This window comes from Melanerpes formicivorus, unplaced genomic scaffold (genome assembly GCF_026170545.1).
Source record: "Melanerpes formicivorus ecotype bairdi unplaced genomic scaffold, bMelFor1.0.p_v2 SCAF_64, whole genome shotgun sequence".
Taxonomy (NCBI): domain Eukaryota; kingdom Metazoa; phylum Chordata; class Aves; order Piciformes; family Picidae; genus Melanerpes; species Melanerpes formicivorus.
In genome coordinates, this window is record NW_027142416.1 from 3,899,624 (window position 1) to 3,917,171 (window position 17,548).

General features: G+C 43.9%; 1 protein-coding gene across 1 annotated transcript in view; it reads left to right on the top strand.

The window, feature by feature from the left end:
• Positions 1 to 17,548, top strand: part of LOC137453294 (phosphatidylinositol phosphatase PTPRQ-like) — a gene marked incomplete at its 3' end in the record, with an annotated part of 98,629 nt that overhangs the window by 15,170 nt on the left and 65,911 nt on the right. The window contains exons 6-16 of the mRNA XM_068162434.1: positions 522 to 708; positions 1,461 to 1,745; positions 3,239 to 3,523; positions 4,141 to 4,410; positions 5,635 to 5,895; positions 7,579 to 7,709; positions 7,866 to 7,995; positions 8,981 to 9,131; positions 10,128 to 10,234; positions 11,213 to 11,310; positions 16,440 to 16,602. Coding sequence (XP_068018535.1) covers positions 522 to 708; positions 1,461 to 1,745; positions 3,239 to 3,523; positions 4,141 to 4,410; positions 5,635 to 5,895; positions 7,579 to 7,709; positions 7,866 to 7,995; positions 8,981 to 9,131; positions 10,128 to 10,234; positions 11,213 to 11,310; positions 16,440 to 16,602 — 2,068 coding nt within the window. The remainder of the gene's footprint in view (positions 1 to 521; positions 709 to 1,460; positions 1,746 to 3,238; positions 3,524 to 4,140; positions 4,411 to 5,634; positions 5,896 to 7,578; positions 7,710 to 7,865; positions 7,996 to 8,980; positions 9,132 to 10,127; positions 10,235 to 11,212; positions 11,311 to 16,439; positions 16,603 to 17,548) is intronic.

A 17,548-nucleotide genomic window follows, 5' to 3' on the forward strand; every position in this document is an offset into this window, starting at 1 on the left:
TTAAACAATTAGTGGATAATTTGATTAATATGTTTAAACAATGAGTAGATTATTTGATTAATAAACTGATATTTAATCAATTAGCAGATTCTTTGACTAATAACCTGATATTTAATCAATGAGTAGATAATTTGATTAATAATATGTTTAAGCACTTAGTAGATTATTTGATTAATAAACTGATATTTAATCAATTAGTAGATTATTTGATTGATAATGTGATTTGTAATGGATTTGTAAATTATTTGATTAATGACTGGATTTTTAAAGGCTTGTTTGCTGTGGTCACTCCACAGTAGCCTCCTGTGGCTTGTGTTATTATATTACTACCTTGTAAACTTTTGCAGTAGAAGGGATAGAATTCGACCCTGTAGCATTTGCTTTTCCTTATGGGCACAGTTTGGGTGTTTCAGAGTTATGCTTGCACTGAGGGGAGCCTCAATGATTCATCAAAAGAATGTTAAAATATCTGCAGCTTTTATTCTGGTTTGGTTTGGTTTGGTTTGTTTTTTTCAATGCAGGAAGAAGGTCAGCTCTCGTGGACAGATGGATCTCCTTATCTTCTCAAGGCTGATATCTCAACGTTGGCAATGGTACCAAGGAATGAGACAGACTGCTATGCCCTTCAGAGAGATCCCACTGGTCCAGGCTATGTCTTCACAGCCTTCTTCTGCTACATACAGCTACCATATATTTGTGAATATGAATGTAACTAGACATTTTTTTCGCCCCCAATGTGGTAGTTTTAGGCTATGCTTTTAAAATTTTTAAACAGATGTTGAGCTGAAAAGTAGTAAAATGGAAATAAATCACTCTTGGGTGTGAAAAGGAAAGCAGAGATAACTCTAAACAATTCCATTAGAGAGATATCTACCAGAAGATTGGTTGTACCAAACCAATTCTCTCTCTTTTCTTCTCTCTTCTTTGCCCTGGAGAGATACTAATTTGCTTCTGCTTGACCTTGGCTGCATTGTTTTGGCTAAGTCTAACAGCAACTTTCTCTGTTCCTTTCTTTTCTCACTTTTGGACAGGGTGGGGTGGGGTGGCAGAAAAATGAGGAGCTAGTAGCTTCCCCTGGTCCTTGACAAGGGGGGGTTCTTGTACTCATTATTAATTGTAAATACCTGTAAATATTGTAACTCCTGGATATTTTGTACATATTCATTGCATTCCATTGTAGATTGTAGTCCTGCCTGTAAATACAGCTTCCATTTGCTTGCATACTGAGCTGGTCTGGCAAAGTTCACATAGAGGGGGAAATTTCCACCCACCACACCCCATCTTTTGCATTTATTTTTAAAAGCCTTCCCCTGATTACATTTACATTTGAAAATACAAATATTAAAGGGAAAGGGAAATGGATAGGGAAAGGAAAAGGAAAAGGAAAAGAAAAAGGTTTTAATGATTTTTCCAATGTGTGGGATTTTAAAAATCATTTTATTTTTGATGTTCTTTTTCAGTACCCCTGGTCCCAGAAAGCTTCACCTTCAGTGTCCATGAGGTCAAGACAACTGAAGCAGTATTTATGTGGAGTAATACAGAGCAGTGGCTTAAGTCAGGCTTTGCACTTACAATGCAGTACTATTTTGATCAGCAGAAACCAACCACAATGAACTTGCCTGTGAATGCCACTCGAGCACACATTGTGCAGTTGTCTCCTGGCCTTTGCTATAATGTTTTACTGGCAGCACGAAACCCAGAAGGGGCACAGACTGTCTTAACTCCAATTATGAAGGTAGAAACAAGTAAGTTACAAAACTTAATAGCAGTAATAACCAGATGATGGGGTTTTAATTTTTTTCCCTTTAATTTCACTGTTCCTTATATTGATCAGAGTATCACAGTATCACAGAATGTTAGAGGTTGGAAGGGACCTCCAGAGAAACTCTAATTCCAACCCCCCTGCCAGAGCAGTGTCATTCACACAAGAATGCATCCAGGTGGGTTTGGAAAGTCTCCAGAGAAGGAGACTCCACAACCTCTCTGGGCAGCCTGCTCCAGGGCTCTCTCACCCTCACTGCAAAGAAGTTTCTCCTCATGATGAGCTGGAACCTTCTCTGGTCAAGTTTGTCTCCATTGTTCCTTGGCATATTGCTGTGCACCAGCCAAAAGAGCTTGGCCCCCTCCACTTGACACCCACCCCTCAGCTAGTGATAGACATTGATCAGATCCCCTCTCAGCCTTCTCTTCTCCACACTAAACAGCCCCAGGGCTCTCAGTCTTTCTTCACAGGGGAGATGCTCAAGTCCCCTAAGCATCCTCCTGGCTCTCCCTTGGACTCTGTCCAGCGGGTCTCTGTCTCTCTTGAACTGGGGAGCCCAGAACTCGACACACTGTTGCAGCTGTGGTCTGAGCTGGGCAGAGTAGAGGTGGAGAAGAACCTCCCTAGCCCTGCTGGCCACACTTTTCTGGCTGCACCCCAGGATGCCATTGGCTCTCTTGGCCACCAGGGCACATTGCTGTATCATGCAAAACTTGCTGATATTTCATCTGAAGATATAAATACACCTGAATTTAAATTCAGAATCCAGGATTTGACAATTTGTCAAGTGGATTCCAATGTCTTCTCACTTGGGTTAGGGATTTGGGTTAGGAATGGCTCAGGGAGGTTGGCACTTCTAGGGACTTCTGCTGCTGTCAGTTAGCTAATTCTGGCTCGGGCTTGGGTGCGGGGATGCCACTAGGGATCTGCTCAGGACTTCTGTTAGCTGCTTTGTCTGTTAAGGGCTTCCAGGACTTCTGCTGAGACTCTGTAACGTTGGGGATTCTACAGCCCAGCAATAAAGGACTTGTGGGGGGACTTCTGAGATCCTCTGCTCTCTGCATTTCTGGAATCTCATTGCTACAGGCAACAGGGTTCCTGCCTTCATTCCTCACCCAATGGCCCCTGAATTGAGGACAGAACAACAAGGACCATTTTTAAACTGTTTGTCTTAATCTTGTTTCTGATGTGACTGAAGTACAATGGAGGGGACCTAAGTGAGGAGTCTGAGCTCTGTACAAAGACCTGGGTGATTCAGAAAAGCTCAGTTAGTGAGAATATGCCCCTGGATATCAGTATTGGGTAAATGGCCAAAGGTGCTTTCTTTCATTTAATTTAACACTGTTTACCACTTCTGTAAGTGTGCACTGTTAACTCTTTTTTAGGCTGTACTTGAAAAAAAACCCACCACATTTGACATTGCTTAAAGATACTAGAAGCTATTATTCCCTTTCTATTCCTGATCTTACTCAACAGGACCATTGCACTCCCAGAAGCTGGAGGCTACGTATGTTTCATCTACAGAAATACACTTGAAGTGGAAGCCTCCTCCACATTCACCCAGGGCTGCTTTGCATCACCACCTCCTCAATATTTTGGATGCTGAAACAAATATTTGTGAACAGCTTCCAGTTGAAAAAAGCAAGACTTCGGTAGTCATAGGAAATGTAAAACCTTACCATCAGTACCAAGTATATTTACAGAATGTAGCTGAGAAGGGAACCCTGAGCTGCCATGAGGAGCCTGTGTTAATCACAACAGGTGATGTATCCATTTTCTGGAGGTTTCATTTCCCTAGGCAGAGTTTCAATTGAAAGTAGAAGGCGCAGATGTAATTTTAAGGCCATGCACACGCTGTGGTTTGTTGTCATGTAGTTGGAGAAAGTGAGGGGAGTTATTTTCTATTTCTATCTACTGATTCAAACCTTCACAACCCTCCAAAAGAATGAAGATTGATTTCCTGCTATTTATTTCTACACTTACTTAGAGCATATCAATAAATGATAAAGAAGGGACATTCCATTTGATGAATATTTATGGTTAGTACATTTAATTTTAGTAGAGTGGAAACATTGCCATGTTGTCTCAAATTCTGTAGGTGAAGACAGATGAATCATTTTTCTAATCATAGTTATTCTGGCTCAGATTGTGTCATCTTTGCTGCTCTGTACAGATCCAGCAGAACACAAAAAATGCTTGTAAAGTAAGTCCCTGTTTGTTGTAACACAATGCAGGATCTGCCTGTGACAGGTAGCTGTCTGCAAACCCATTTTAAGGAAAAATTAAATGAATTAGGAGTTTAAAGTAACCCAAAAGGCATCACTGGGGAGTGAATTTGATCCATGTTTTTTTCACTGACATCTTTTTCTTTGATCAAGCTGTCAGTCCACCTACCACTGTTTATATTCAACCAGAGGACATACAAGAAGAAAGTGTCATCCTTCACTGGAAGCTGCCACAAGAGGGTCAGGAATCCTACATTGAAGTGAAACCTAAAGCAGACATAGGTGAAACTAAGAAGTTTTTATTAAACAATACAGAAGAATTTAAAGTTGACCTCCTGATTCCTGGAATGCTTTATGAAATAGGAGTGGCAAGTGTGAATAACAGGAATATCAGTGAACTGAAGACCATTCAATGCACTTTAAGTAAGACATCAAATATTCCTCTAGATTTTTATCAGTTCTCTTGACTTCCCCTCTTGATGTGGTTGTGGCTGAAAAGGTAATTCACTGATACCTTTGGAAACCTAACTTGCTTTGGTTCATGAATCACAGAATCACAGAAACATTCAGGTTAGAAGAGACTCTCAGCATCACCAAGTCCAATCTAGAGCCCTACTCTACAAGGGTCATCCTTAAACCATAGCCCCAAGCACCACATCCAAACCACCTTTAAAGACAGCCAGGCTTGGTGACTCAACCACCTCCCTTGGCAGCACATTCCGATCCCTGACCACTCCTGCCCTGAAAAAATGTTTCCTAATGCCCAGTCTAAAGCCACCCAGTGGCAGTTTGAGGCCCTTCCCTCTTGGTCTATCACTAATTACCTGTTAGAAGAGACCAGCAGTAGTCCCTCCACAAGGTCCTTTCAGGTAGCTGTAGACAGCAATGAGTTCTCCCCTCAGCCTCCTCTTTTTTCACACTAAGCACTAACTGAAGCTCCTTCAGTTGCTCTCCATCAGATTTATTCTCCAGGCCTTTCACAACTTCCTTGCTTCCCTGCCCTGGCTCCAGCACCTCCACATCTCTCTTGCATTGAGGTGCCCAAAACTTGACACGATGCTGCAGGTGTGGCCTCCCCAGAGCTGAGTCCCGGGGAACAATCCCCTCCCTGCTCCTGCTGGACACAACATTTCTGATCCCAGCAAGGATGCCTTTGGCTTTCTTGGCCACCTGGGGACGCTGCTGGCTTCTCTTCAGCTGCTTATCCAGGTCCCTTTCTGCCAGTAGCTTTCCAGCCACAGTGCGCCAAGCCTGTAGCATTGCTTGGGGTTGTTGTGCCCCAAGTGCAGGACCTGGCACTTGGCCTTGTTGAAGCTCCTCATGTTAATGCTGGCCATGGATCCAATCTATCCAAGTCCCTCTGTAGATCCTCCCTACCCAGGTTCAGATCAACACTGACACCTAACTTGGTGTCATCTGTAAACTTACTGCTGATGTTTGTCAGGTGCTTCAGGCTTCCATCAATAAGCACCTGAGGATATCAGGTTGTTTCTTGCCTCCAAGCAGTGACATAATTTATTCCGTTGCTATTCTTTCTCACTGGGCACACGTATTTCTCAGGGCAGCTGCTTCAGATTTATTTTGTGGTTTCCAATGACTTTATTTTCAACTGATCTAACACTTGGCAAATTTTCTTTCTTCTTTCAGAGCCCAAGCCTGTTCAAATTGTAGTTCCTTATGAGCTTCATAGCAATGCTGTGGTGTTATTTGTTCGCATGCCGGACGTCGGAGTATTCGACGGCGTCTCTGTTACAAGTCAAGGAGGACCTAATGCAACCTTCAGTTTAAAAAGTGATGGGAAAATCACAGTTGGAAACCTTACTGCAGGGACAGAATATGATTTTTTTGTCTGCACAAAGAGTGGCAAGATGCTGAGCTCCTTTTACCATGTATCTGGTGTAAAAACATGTGAGTATTGTGAGCTTACTCCAATGAAACTGCACCAGGTTACATTTTGAATTGAATCTTTTTTCAGTGCAGTAGGAAAGGGCAGGTGGGGTAAAAATCACCTTGATGCATCTGTGCCAGCCATAAGTAATTTACTAACAATAGCTGGGTTTTTAAACAAGCTTATCATGATCTCTTGCTATTTCTAAACCTTATAATTTGTATGTTATCTTTCTTTTTTTTAATGTCTAGCCAGTACTACAGAAATTTAGGCTGTGTTAAATTGTTGTGCTTGTAGGAAACAAGACACATTTTGGCTGTTCTGGCTAAGGACATTAGTATCAATGGGTTTACTTCTGTGTCTTGAAATCAGTACGTATAGTGCTCCTGGTACACCATTAAACAAATGGTGGGTTGGGGGCAATGGGATGGAATCTAGTTGAAGACCTCTGTCTAGTGGCGTCCCTCAGGAGGCAGTGCTGGCACCAGTTCTATTCGGTAGAACCATCAATGACCTGGATGAGGAAACAGAGAGCACTGGCGGCAAGTTTGCTGAGAACACAAACTGGGTGGAGTGGCTGACACAGGAGGGTTGTGCTGCCACTCAGCCAGACTGAGACAGGCTGAGACCTGGGCAGGGAGAAATGGAATGAAGTTTAAGAAGGGCAAGGGTAGAATCTTGCACCTGGGAAAGAACAACCTCATGGAGCAGTACAGGTTGGGGACTGAACTGTTGGAGAGCAGTGAAGGGGAAAAGGACTTGGGGGTCCTGGTGGGTGGGAGGTTGACCATGAGCCTGGGACCTCCAGAGATCATCCAGACCAACATCCACTGCCAGAGCAGCATCACCTAGGGTAGTCTGCACAGGAATGCATCCAGGTGGGTTTGGAAAGTCTCCAGGGCAGGAGACTCCACAACCTCTCTGGGCAGCCTGCTCCAGGGCTCTCTCACCCTCACTGCAAAGAAGTTTCTCCTCATGTTGAGCTGGAACCTTCTCTGGTCAAGTTTGTCTCCATTGTTCCTTGGCATATTGCTGTGCACCAGCCAAAAGAGCTTGGCCCCCTCCACTTGACACTCAGCCCTCAGCTAGTGGTAGGCATTGATCAGATCCCCTCTCAGCCTTCTCTTCTCCACACTAAACAGCCCCAGGGCTCTCAGTCTCTCTTCACAGGGGAGATGTTCAAGCCCCCTAAGCATCCTCCTGGCTCTCCCTTGGACTCTCTCCAGCAGGTCTCTGTCTCTCTTGAACTGGGGAGCCCACAACTGGACACAGGATTGCAGCTGTGGTCTGAGCAGGGCAGAGTAGAGGGGGAGCAGAACCTCCCTAGCCCTGCTGGCCACACTTTTCTTGCTGCACCCCAGGATCCCATCTTGGCCACAAGAATGTGCTTGGAGGGATTAACTTCATTATAGAGGACTATGTCCCCTTGGAGTGGCAGTTCTTTACTGGTGGAGAAATGCATGATCAGCCCTATGTAATTTTAAGGTAAACCAGCAAGCCAGTCCCTTCAGTTAGCAGCAATGTGATCTCTTTGGTCAGTTCCCATTTTCCTGTTTTGCAGTGTCTGCATGTTTGTGTGCCAAAGAGGGCAGATTTTGCCCTTGATTTGTCTGGCTCTTACTGATTGTCTTCACTTTTCTGTCTCCAGAGGAGATCTAGAAAGCCTTGGATTTTTCAGTGCTATGTTTTCTGTCCTCCTGTAGGTCTGGCAGCTCCAACCAGCGTGTGGGAAGGCAATGTTACAGACACCTCAATAGAGGTTGCTTGGGACCGTGCTGAAGGAGATTTTCAGCAGTATGAAGTCACATGTGCAAACTGTGCAGCTGCTCCCAGGGTATGGTTTGTAAAAGACCACATGTGTATAGACAATGTAGTTCACTTTTCAAAGCCTTCTATTTACTAGCCAGAGAACTGTCTCCCATTAAAATAAGTAGGTGGAGGAAGGCAAATTTTGCAAGCAGTTTTGTGAAAGCTGTCTTTGGTTTCCTAGGTCCAGAAGGTGAAGCAAGAGTCAGCAGTGTTTTCCCACCTTACTCCTGGTAAGCTGTACAGCTTTACAGTCCGAACAGAAAAGGAAGGTTTCAGAGACAGTGTTCTTGTGACAAAGCAAATAGATACAGGTGAGAACACACTGCTGTCAAATGCAGCATTCATTGTACTCCAGTTGTATGTCTTGCTGTCTTCTTGAATTCTGGGCTGCAAGTGCAGGGTCCTGCATCTGGGTCGAGGCAATCCCAGGCACAAATCCAGGCTGGGCAGTGACTGGCTGGAAAGCAGCCCTGAGGAGAGAGACTTGGGGGTGCTGGTGGACAAGAAGCTCAACATGAGCTCTCAGTCTGCACTTGCAGCCCAGAAAGCCAATCAGATCCTGGGCTGCATCAGGACAAGTGTGGCCAGCAGGTCAAGGGAGGTGATTCTCCCCCTCCACTCAGCTCTGGTGAGACCCCACCTGGAGTACTGAGTCCAGTTTGGGAGCCCCTATTAGAAGACAGATCTGGAGGTGCTGGAAGGTGTCCAGAGAAGGGCCACGAGGATGATCAGAGGGCTGGAGCACCTCTCCTATGAGGACAGGCTGAAGGAGTTGAGGCTGTTCAGTCTGGAGAAGAGAAGGCTCTGAGGTGACCTTATTGCGGCCTTCCAGTATCTGAAGGGGGCCTACAGGAAGGGTGGGGAGGGACTTCTCAGGATCTCAGGTAGTGATAGGACTAGGGGGAATGGAATGAAGCTGGAGGTGGGGAGATTCAGGCTGGATGTGAGGAGGAAGTTCTTCACCATAAGAGTGGTGAAGCCCTGGAATGGGTTGTCCAGGGAGGTGGTTGAAGCCCCATGCCTGGAGGTGTTTAAGCCCAGGCTGGATGAGGCTCTGGCCAGCCTGATCTAGTGTGGGGTATCCCTGCCCATGGCAGGGGAGTTGGAACTAGATGATCCTTGTGGTCCCTTCCAACCCTGACTGATACTACGATACTATGATGCTATGAAGCGCCACACCTGATAACATGAGTTCTGCTGATGAGTAATCTATTTTAAATAGATTTCAAAACTAACAGTTTGGGGGGGGGGGGGGTTTGTTTTGTTTGTTTTGTTTTGTTTTTACTTCTCTTACAGTGCCAAGTGCAGTTAAATATCTGAACTACAGCAGAGACTCTGAATCAATAACTGTTACCTGGCCACCAGCCCGAAATATGTTTGATGGCTATGTTATCGCCATAAAAAGTGAGGTCTTCAATGAAGACAGAATGTTACCTTCTGGTGTAAGGTATGAGGATTACATGTAAAGAAAAACTATGGCTGCCATGAATAGATGTTTCAATATGTAGTTAAATTAAGTGCCCTGTGGTGTCACTACAATATTGATATTGTAGTTCTTATGCATTACTACACCCATGTAACCAAATAAAGGAGATCATTTTAGGAATTGTATTTTCTCACAAATGACAAATCTCAAATCACAGAATTAACCAGGTTGGAAAAGACCTCAGAGATCATCAAGTCCAACCTATCAACCAACACCATCTAATCAAAAAAGCCATGGCACTGAGTGCCTCATCCAGGCTCTTCCTAAACACTTCCAGTGTGGTGACTCCACCACCTCCCTGGACAGCACATTCCAATGGCCAATCTCTCTTTCTGGGAAGAACTTTCTCCTCACCTCCAGCCTAAACTTCCCCTGGCACAGCTTCAGACTGTGTCCTCTTGTTCTGGTGCTGCTTGCCTAGTACAAGAGACCAACCCCCACCTGGCAACAACCTCCCTACAGGTAGTTCTAGAGAGCAATTCTGATGTGTTTGTGCAGAGAAGAGAGAATGAAATACTGCACTGGAGTGAGCAGCAGTAGAATCTACGACTCTATCTGCCCAGGGAGGTGGTGGAGTCACCATCCCTGGAGGTGTTCAAAAAAGGATTGGACATGGCACTTGGAGCCATGGTTTAGTTAGTCATGACGGTGTTGGAAGATAGGTTGGACTTGATGATCTCCGAGGTCTTTTCCAACCTTGTTGATTCTATTATTCATTCTGAATATTCAATCTTTTAAGACTTTCTATACTTGAACTTGCTGAGAACCATAGTGAGATGCATCCTGGTTAAAATGTTATCCTACTAAAACAGGTTGGCTTTTTATTTATATGCAACATATATGAATGCACACAGAATGTGTAAATAACACCCATATTAATCTAATGAGTCAACATCATGAGGATACAAGCCTATGTAAAATCCTAAAGACCACAGTCTCCTTTCTTAATCTTTGTAGACTTCACACCTTTGAGAGTCTTCTGCCAGGCACTGATTTTTTAATCAGTATTGTGACAACCAATGGATTAAAAAGGAGTCGCCCCACTGCCCTCAAGACTAGCACCTGTAGGTTCACATTTATCACTAACCTTTTATGTATGTATTTATGTTGCTATCATTAGAGTTGTTACACTTTAATCTATGGTACAAATTAGTGTATTGTCTAAGAAAACTATTCCTTATTAGATCAATGCATGTTAACAATGACTGGATTAATCTATAGGTGCCCTTCCTTTCAATATAAACATCCTTGAAAGTACATAAAAGGTCTTAAGAACCAGAGAAGTTTCTTAGGTAGCTAATGGAATGATGCTAGAAATCAAATCAGCTTTAATATCATAGAATCATAGAATCAACCAGGTTGGAAAACACCTCAGAGCTCAACAAGTCCAACCTATTACCTAATACCTAACACCTCATGGCAACAAAACCATGGCTCCAAGTGCCACATCCAATCCTTTTCTGAACACCTCCAGGGATGGTGACTCCACCACCTCCCTGGGCCACGAGGATGAGCAGAGGGCTGGAGCTGCTCTGCTGTGGAGACAGACTGAGAGAATTGGGGCTGTTCAGTCTGGAGAAGAGAAGGCTCCCAGGAGACCTTCTTGTGGCCTTCCAGTGTCTGAAAGGGGGCTCCAAGAAAGCTGGGGAGGGAATTTTGAGGGTGTCAGGGAGTGATAGGACTGGGGGGAATGGAGAAAAACTAGAAATGGGTAGATTGAGATTGGATGTTAGGAAGAAGTTCTTCCCTATGAGGGTGGTGAGAGGCACAGGTTGCCCAGGGAGGTGGTGGAAGCTTCATCCATGGAGGTTTTTCAGGCCAGGCTGGATGTGGCTGTGAGCAACCTGCTGTAGTGTGAGGTGTCCCTGGCCATGGCAGGGGGGTTGGAACTGGATGCTCCTTGATGTCCATTCCAGCCCTGCGTATTCTGTGATTCTATGACAATGAATGACAGCAGTGTTTTCTGTAGTGTTAATTACCTTCAATGTAATAAAGATGATTTTTTGTATTAAATTTTGTAACCCTTCCTGTCTTTATCTCAGATCCGGATCCACCAAGTGATTTCCAGGTGTTTGGGCAAGAAGAAAACACAATCTATTTCTCTTGGAAACCACCAAGAGGAGGGTTTGATATGTTTCAGGTCAGATAAGAAAGGGAAGAAATCAATGCAATTCTCTAGATTGTTGAGTTCTGTTCTTGGGGTTTGCTTGCTTGTTTTTTACTTCTCCATGAAATTATCATCCTATATTGTACAGAAAGCCCAACAATAAATATTGGCCTTTATAATCCACATAATTATGGAAATTTTCCTGGGGGAGAAGATCAGCTAAATACACATTTCAGTTATGTAACAATTGCTTTTAAAAATATAATAAAAGTCTATTTTTACAAGGCTTCAAAGAACTATTTTTGCAGCTAACATTCAATATAAAAGAAGATTACAGGCCAGGCTAAGTGTAAGGCAACTGCAATGTCATTTTATATTTTTTTCTTAGCCTTCCCAATTTCTGGAGTCACCAAATCAACCAGATTGGAAAAGACCTCAGAGATCACCAAGCCCAACCTATTACCTAATACCCGACACCTCCTGACAACTAAACCATGGCTCCAAGTGCCACATCCAATCCCCTTTTGAACACCTCCAGGGACTGGGACTCCACCACTTCCCTGGGCAGCACATTCCAATGGCCAATCTCTCTTTCTGGGAAGAACTTCCTCCTTACCTCCAGCCTAAACTTCCCCTGGTGCAGCTTGAGACTGTGTCCTCTTGTTCTGGTGCTGGTTGCCAGGGAGAAGAGACCAACCCCCACCTGGCTACAGCCGCTTTCATTCATTTAATTTAAAATGATTCTGGTTTGGGAACATCCCTGACCATTGAAACAATTGGACACAGTCTCAAGCTGTGCCAGGGGAAGTTTAGGCTGGAGGTGACGAGAAAGTTCTTCACTGAGAGAGTCGTTCGCCATTGGAATGTGCTGCCCAGGGAGGTGGTGGAGTCACCATCCCTGGAGGTGTTCAAGAGCGGATTGGATGTGGCACTTGGTGCCATGGTTTAGTCATGAGGTTGGTGGTGACAGGTTGGACTTGATGATCTTTGAGGTCTCTTCCAACCTTGGTGATTCTGTGATTCTCTGTGATTCTCATATGGACTTGTCTATAGTGAGTGCTGCCCTTGTAGCTGGATCAGATGGTGGCCATTATACCATTTTCTGTTTGTTCTTCACTCTCTTTTGTCTTACTGACCCGTGTTTCTGCTCTGCCCTGCATCCCTGTGCTTACTAAGTCATCATGAATTAATTAGACAAGATTACAGTTCTTATTTTTCTTGTTTTAACATGATCTGCATTTTTAAAGGATACCTTTTCTTAAAGATATCCTTCAAATATTGTTGCTGCATCTACATTCCCTATAAAATTTTTTTAGTGAAACATTACCTCTGAAAGATGAATTTCATTGGTTTTGATACCATGATACTTTTGGGTGTTCCATATAACTTCCTTTTAATTCACTTTTCGGTGCTCCTTATAACTTCCTTTTAATTCACTTGATCATTTTAAAGTATTGCTCCTTTTCTGTTTTAATGTCAGCCTGCTAGACTTTTTATTCATGCAAACCAGCAGATAATTCATGGTCAAAGTGCTCTTCAGCATTTGTATTTTGAACTAAAGCCAAGCAAAATATCCAGAGTGATTTCTGTTCTTTCAGTTTTCAGCTTGTTCTACACATTGGCCACAACCACCACATGCAGTGCTGCAGGCTGGGATCAGGGTGGCTGGAGAGCAGCCAGGCAGAAAGGGACCTGGGGGTACTGTTTGACAGCAGCTGAAAATAAGCCAGCAGTGTGCCCAGGGGGCCAAGAAAGCCAATGGCATCCTGGCCTGCATCAGCAATAGTGTGGCCAGCAGGAGCAGGGAAGTCATTCTGCCCTGTGCTCAGCACTGGTTAGGCCACACCTTGAGTCTTGTGTTCACTTCTGGGCTCCTCAGTTTAGGAAAGATGTTGAGATGCTGGAACATTGAGACACTTAAATGTGTCCAGAGAAGGGCAGTGAGGCTGGGGAGACATCTGGAGCACAGCCCTGTGAGGAGAGGCTGAGGGAGCTGGGGTTGCTTAGCCTGGAGAAGAGGAGGCTCAGGGGAGACCTTATTGCTGTCTACAACTACCTGAATTGAGGTTGTAGCTGGATGGGGGTTGGTTTCTTCTCCCAGGCAACCACCACCAGAACAAGAGGACACAGTCTCAAGCTGTGCCAGGGGAGGTTTAGGCTGGAGGTGAGGAGAAAGTTCTTCCCGGAAAGAGATTGGCCATTGGAATGTGCTGCCCAGGGAGGTGGTGGAGTCACCATAACTGGAGGTGTTTAAAAAGAGCCTGGATGAGGCACTTGGTGCCATGGTTTAGTTGATTAGATGGCGTTGGGTGAGAGGTTGGACTTGTTGATTTTGAAAGCCTTTTCCAACCTGATTAATTCTGTATATATATATAAAATATATTTTTGTGTGGCTCATGTTTCACTGTGACATTCAATCTGTCTCTCTTTTGTATCCTGTCTTTTGCAGTCTGTCTCACATTATCCTTTGCATTTTTTAGCTGCTGTGTGGACACGGTCATGGGGTCAATAAAACTTTGTGACAGTAACCTGTATTTTAAATATAGCATATGAACCAGTAAGGATTACTTACTTAACTTGCTTCTCTGGGATGTTCTGTAGTATGCAGCACTCCCATGAGAAAAAGACTTGACTTTAATGTTCTCACAGAGTTTATATACTGATATTACACTATCCAGTTGTTTTCCTGCCCCTTCTCCACAATTTGAATTATATCCTTATCCAAACCTCTGAGTTCTGAGTAGTCTTAGTATAGTTTTGTGAAATTTCTTCTCTCTTCATTGGTGCAAAGCTGTATTGATCTGGGTGGATGAGCAGCCACTTAACCCATTCTTACAGTTTGAAGGGGGAATTTTAGCCTATATCCTAGCTGCAAAGAATGTCCAGTTCTGTGCCCCTCAGTTTAGGAAAGAGGTTGAGTTGCTGGAACATGCCCAGACAAGGGCAACAAAGCTGGGGAGGGGTCTGGAGCACAGCCCTGTGAGGAGACGCTGAAGAAGGTTGTAGCCAGGTGGGGGTTGGTCTCTTCTCACCAGAACAAGAGGACACAGTCTCAAGCTGCTCCAGGGGAAGTTTAGGCTGAATGTGAGGAAGAAATTCTTCCCAGAAAGAGAGATTTGCCATTGGAATGTGCTGCCCAGAGAGGTGGTGGAGTCACATCACTGGAGGTGTTCAGGAGGAGACTGGATGAGGCACTTGGTGCCATGGTTTAGTTGATCAGATGGTGTTGGGTGATAAGTTGGACTTGATGATCTCAAAGGTCTCTTCCAACCTGGTTAATTCTATTCTATTCTATTCTATTCTATTCTATTCTATTCTATTCTATTCTATTCTATTCTATTCTATTCTATTCTATTCCGTTCCGTTCCGTTCCGTTCCGTTCCGTTCCAAATAGAGCTTCATTTGCTTCCATCCCAAACTGAGCTAAGTCTGGCAATTGTATTTTGGGGGTTGGTTCTCTCAAACTAGTTGAGAGTGGTGGCAATTTCAACCCACCACAGCAAAAAAAAAGTATAATAGCCTGGATTATATTTACAGAGTTGAAAACAACCCCAAATGATCTCACTCATGTTTTGGACTGGTTCAAGTACACTTTAGTACGTGGTCAGGTTATTTTTACCACCCTGTGGAAAGTAGCTGTCATCTGGAATATTGATCTTTATGGCACACTGTTATTGTTTGGCATCTCATAGAAGGAGCAGGCCACATTAGACAGTGCTTTGTCCGAAGAAATGAGCTTATCTTTAAATCTTTAATGAGAAAGGCTTCGGTAGGCTGGTTGCTTAGTGAGGTGCACCTGCATAAAAAGGATCCTTTTACTAATCATTTAAAATTAATTGTCCCAGCTCAGCAACTTTCTATGCAATATATTATAGTTTGTAGAACAAAGAATGCACAAAAGGCACTTTCCTAACATGTTTCGTGCTAGATGTAGACCTTTAATCTGCAGCTTTGCTCCTACCACTTTATAGTGCTGTAATTCTAATAAGGTGATGACAGTCTTCAAGATTTAGTATGTATTAACAGGTGCTGTGCTGGTAAAACATACAGAGGAGAGATGGCTCATTTCTCCTCAAATGAACAGCAGCTGAACCACAGTGCTTTCAGGTCACTGCCATGTGTAGACTATGCCTCTTCTGCTGGATGAAACAACTGGTGGCAGGACAGGACAGGACACACTAATGTAGACCTGAGTATTTTTAGAACTTTCAACATCAGCTTAAATTCTCTTGCTCGTGTTTTGAACCAGCTGCAAACCTTTTTTGACCTGCCACATCTGAGAAACCCATGTGTGTGTGTGTGCTGGAGATGCCTGTCTAGAGCCCTCCTCTTCAAGGCAGACATGGTGTGCCTCTTGCCTTTCACCGGTACAGATATGAAGCAGTCTGTAGTACCTATTGTCTGTGCCCAAAGATAGAACTATCAGAGAATTTATTACTTTTTTCTTTCCTTAGACTTGTCTAGGGAGTTCAGAAGGAATCCTCAGAGCCTCTAGGAGTCAGGTGCTCAAATTTTAATTACTTGGTCTCCCCAGCACTATTACTCTCTGCACTGGCTCTAAAGAAGTGAGTTTTCAGGGTGTACCAGAGAGCGGAGCTGAGTGATTCCTTGGGACTCTTTTCAGAATCTCAGCTCTGAGCACTGCATAGGTGTGGGTTAGTTTGGTTTGATTTTGTTCTTTGGGTTTTTACTTTGTGCCAGAAAGGGAACACAGATTTTGGAAGGATCTTCATTTTAGAGTACAAATGTGTTTATCTCATTCGCTGATTCTTCTTCTTAGGCTGCTGCTCTTCTCCTTGGCTGTTCTCATTCCTTCTATCTTATCTTGTAGTTAATCATGCAGCTCATCAACACAGCTGTGTGCCTGAGCAGGCAGAGTACACTACATTATCCTTCCAGGAGCAAAGAAAAGGTCACCTGTAAGCTATGCTTTAGCCTTGCTTCCTCCATCTTCCTTTAAAGATCAAAGCCACCGTTTTCACTTCTGGGATATTAAGGACTCTTGAAGTACTGGAGCCTTGTGGGACACAATATGAAACTTAAGTTATATTCTTGGTTTATTCAATTACTTTTTGTCTTTAAAAGTATTTCTATAGGAATCTCTGGACATTACTTTTATGTAGTAAAATAATCTGATATAAAGAATATTTCTTCTTCCATAGCTTTCACATTGTCTGGTGAATAAGGAAAAGCTGCTTACCATAGCTGTTCTCGACAACAGAGCTGTAGTGCAAGACCTGGCCCCTGGGACAGAATACCTTTTTCAGTTAAGGACAGTTAGAGGCTTGGATTCCTCTGTGGCTGTGGAGAAAAAAGTCATCACAAGTAAGGAATTACACTATAATCTGTCCTGGTTTGGGGTTTTTGTTTGTTTGTTTATTGAAAACAGCAAATGTCAGGAGGCACTTAACTCGATCTCAGTGGCTCAAGAGGATCACTCAAAGTGGCAAGTTCCACTTCCTGTTGTGGGAGTTGCTTGAATGGGAACCTTGTGTGTAACTGCCTGGATTCATGTTGAGGAGTGTCATCATGCTAGCAGATGCCCCTTTGAAAAAAGAAATTAGCTAAAAAATTTTCTAGGTCTATCAAGATAAGATCTTGCCAGAATAGCATCCTGTACTTCAAGAATTACAATTCATCTTGTTTCCAGTTGTGTCTGCATGTCTGAAATCCTTGCAGCCCCATAGCCTATGGTTGAAGGATTGTTGCCACATCCAGCTGGCTGCCAGTCACTAGTGGTGTCCCCCAGGGATCAGTGATGGGCCCCATCCTATTCAATATCTTTATTGATGATATGGATGAGGGGATTGAGTCCATCACCAGTAAATTTACAGGTGACACCAAGCCAGGGGCAGGAGTTGATCTGTTAGAGAGTAAGAGAGCTCTGCAGAGGGACCTTGTCAGGCTGGACAGATAGGCAGAGTCCAAGGGCATGAGATTTAACACATCTAAGTGCCAGGTTCTACACACTGGCCACAACAACCCCATGCAGTGCTAAAGACTGGGGACAGTCAGGAGGGGGCGGGTCTCTTCTCTCAGGTAACCAGCACTAGAACAAGAGGACACAGTCTCAAGCTGTGCAGGGGAGGCTTAGGCAGGATGTTAGGAAGAAGTTCTTCCCAGAAAGAGAGATTTGCCATTGGAATGTGCTGCCCAGGGAGGTGGTGGAGTCACCATCACTGGAGGTGTTTAGGAAGAGGCTGGATGAAGCACTTGGTGCTATGGTTTAGCTGATTAGATGGTGTTGGTTGATAGGTTGGACTTGATGATC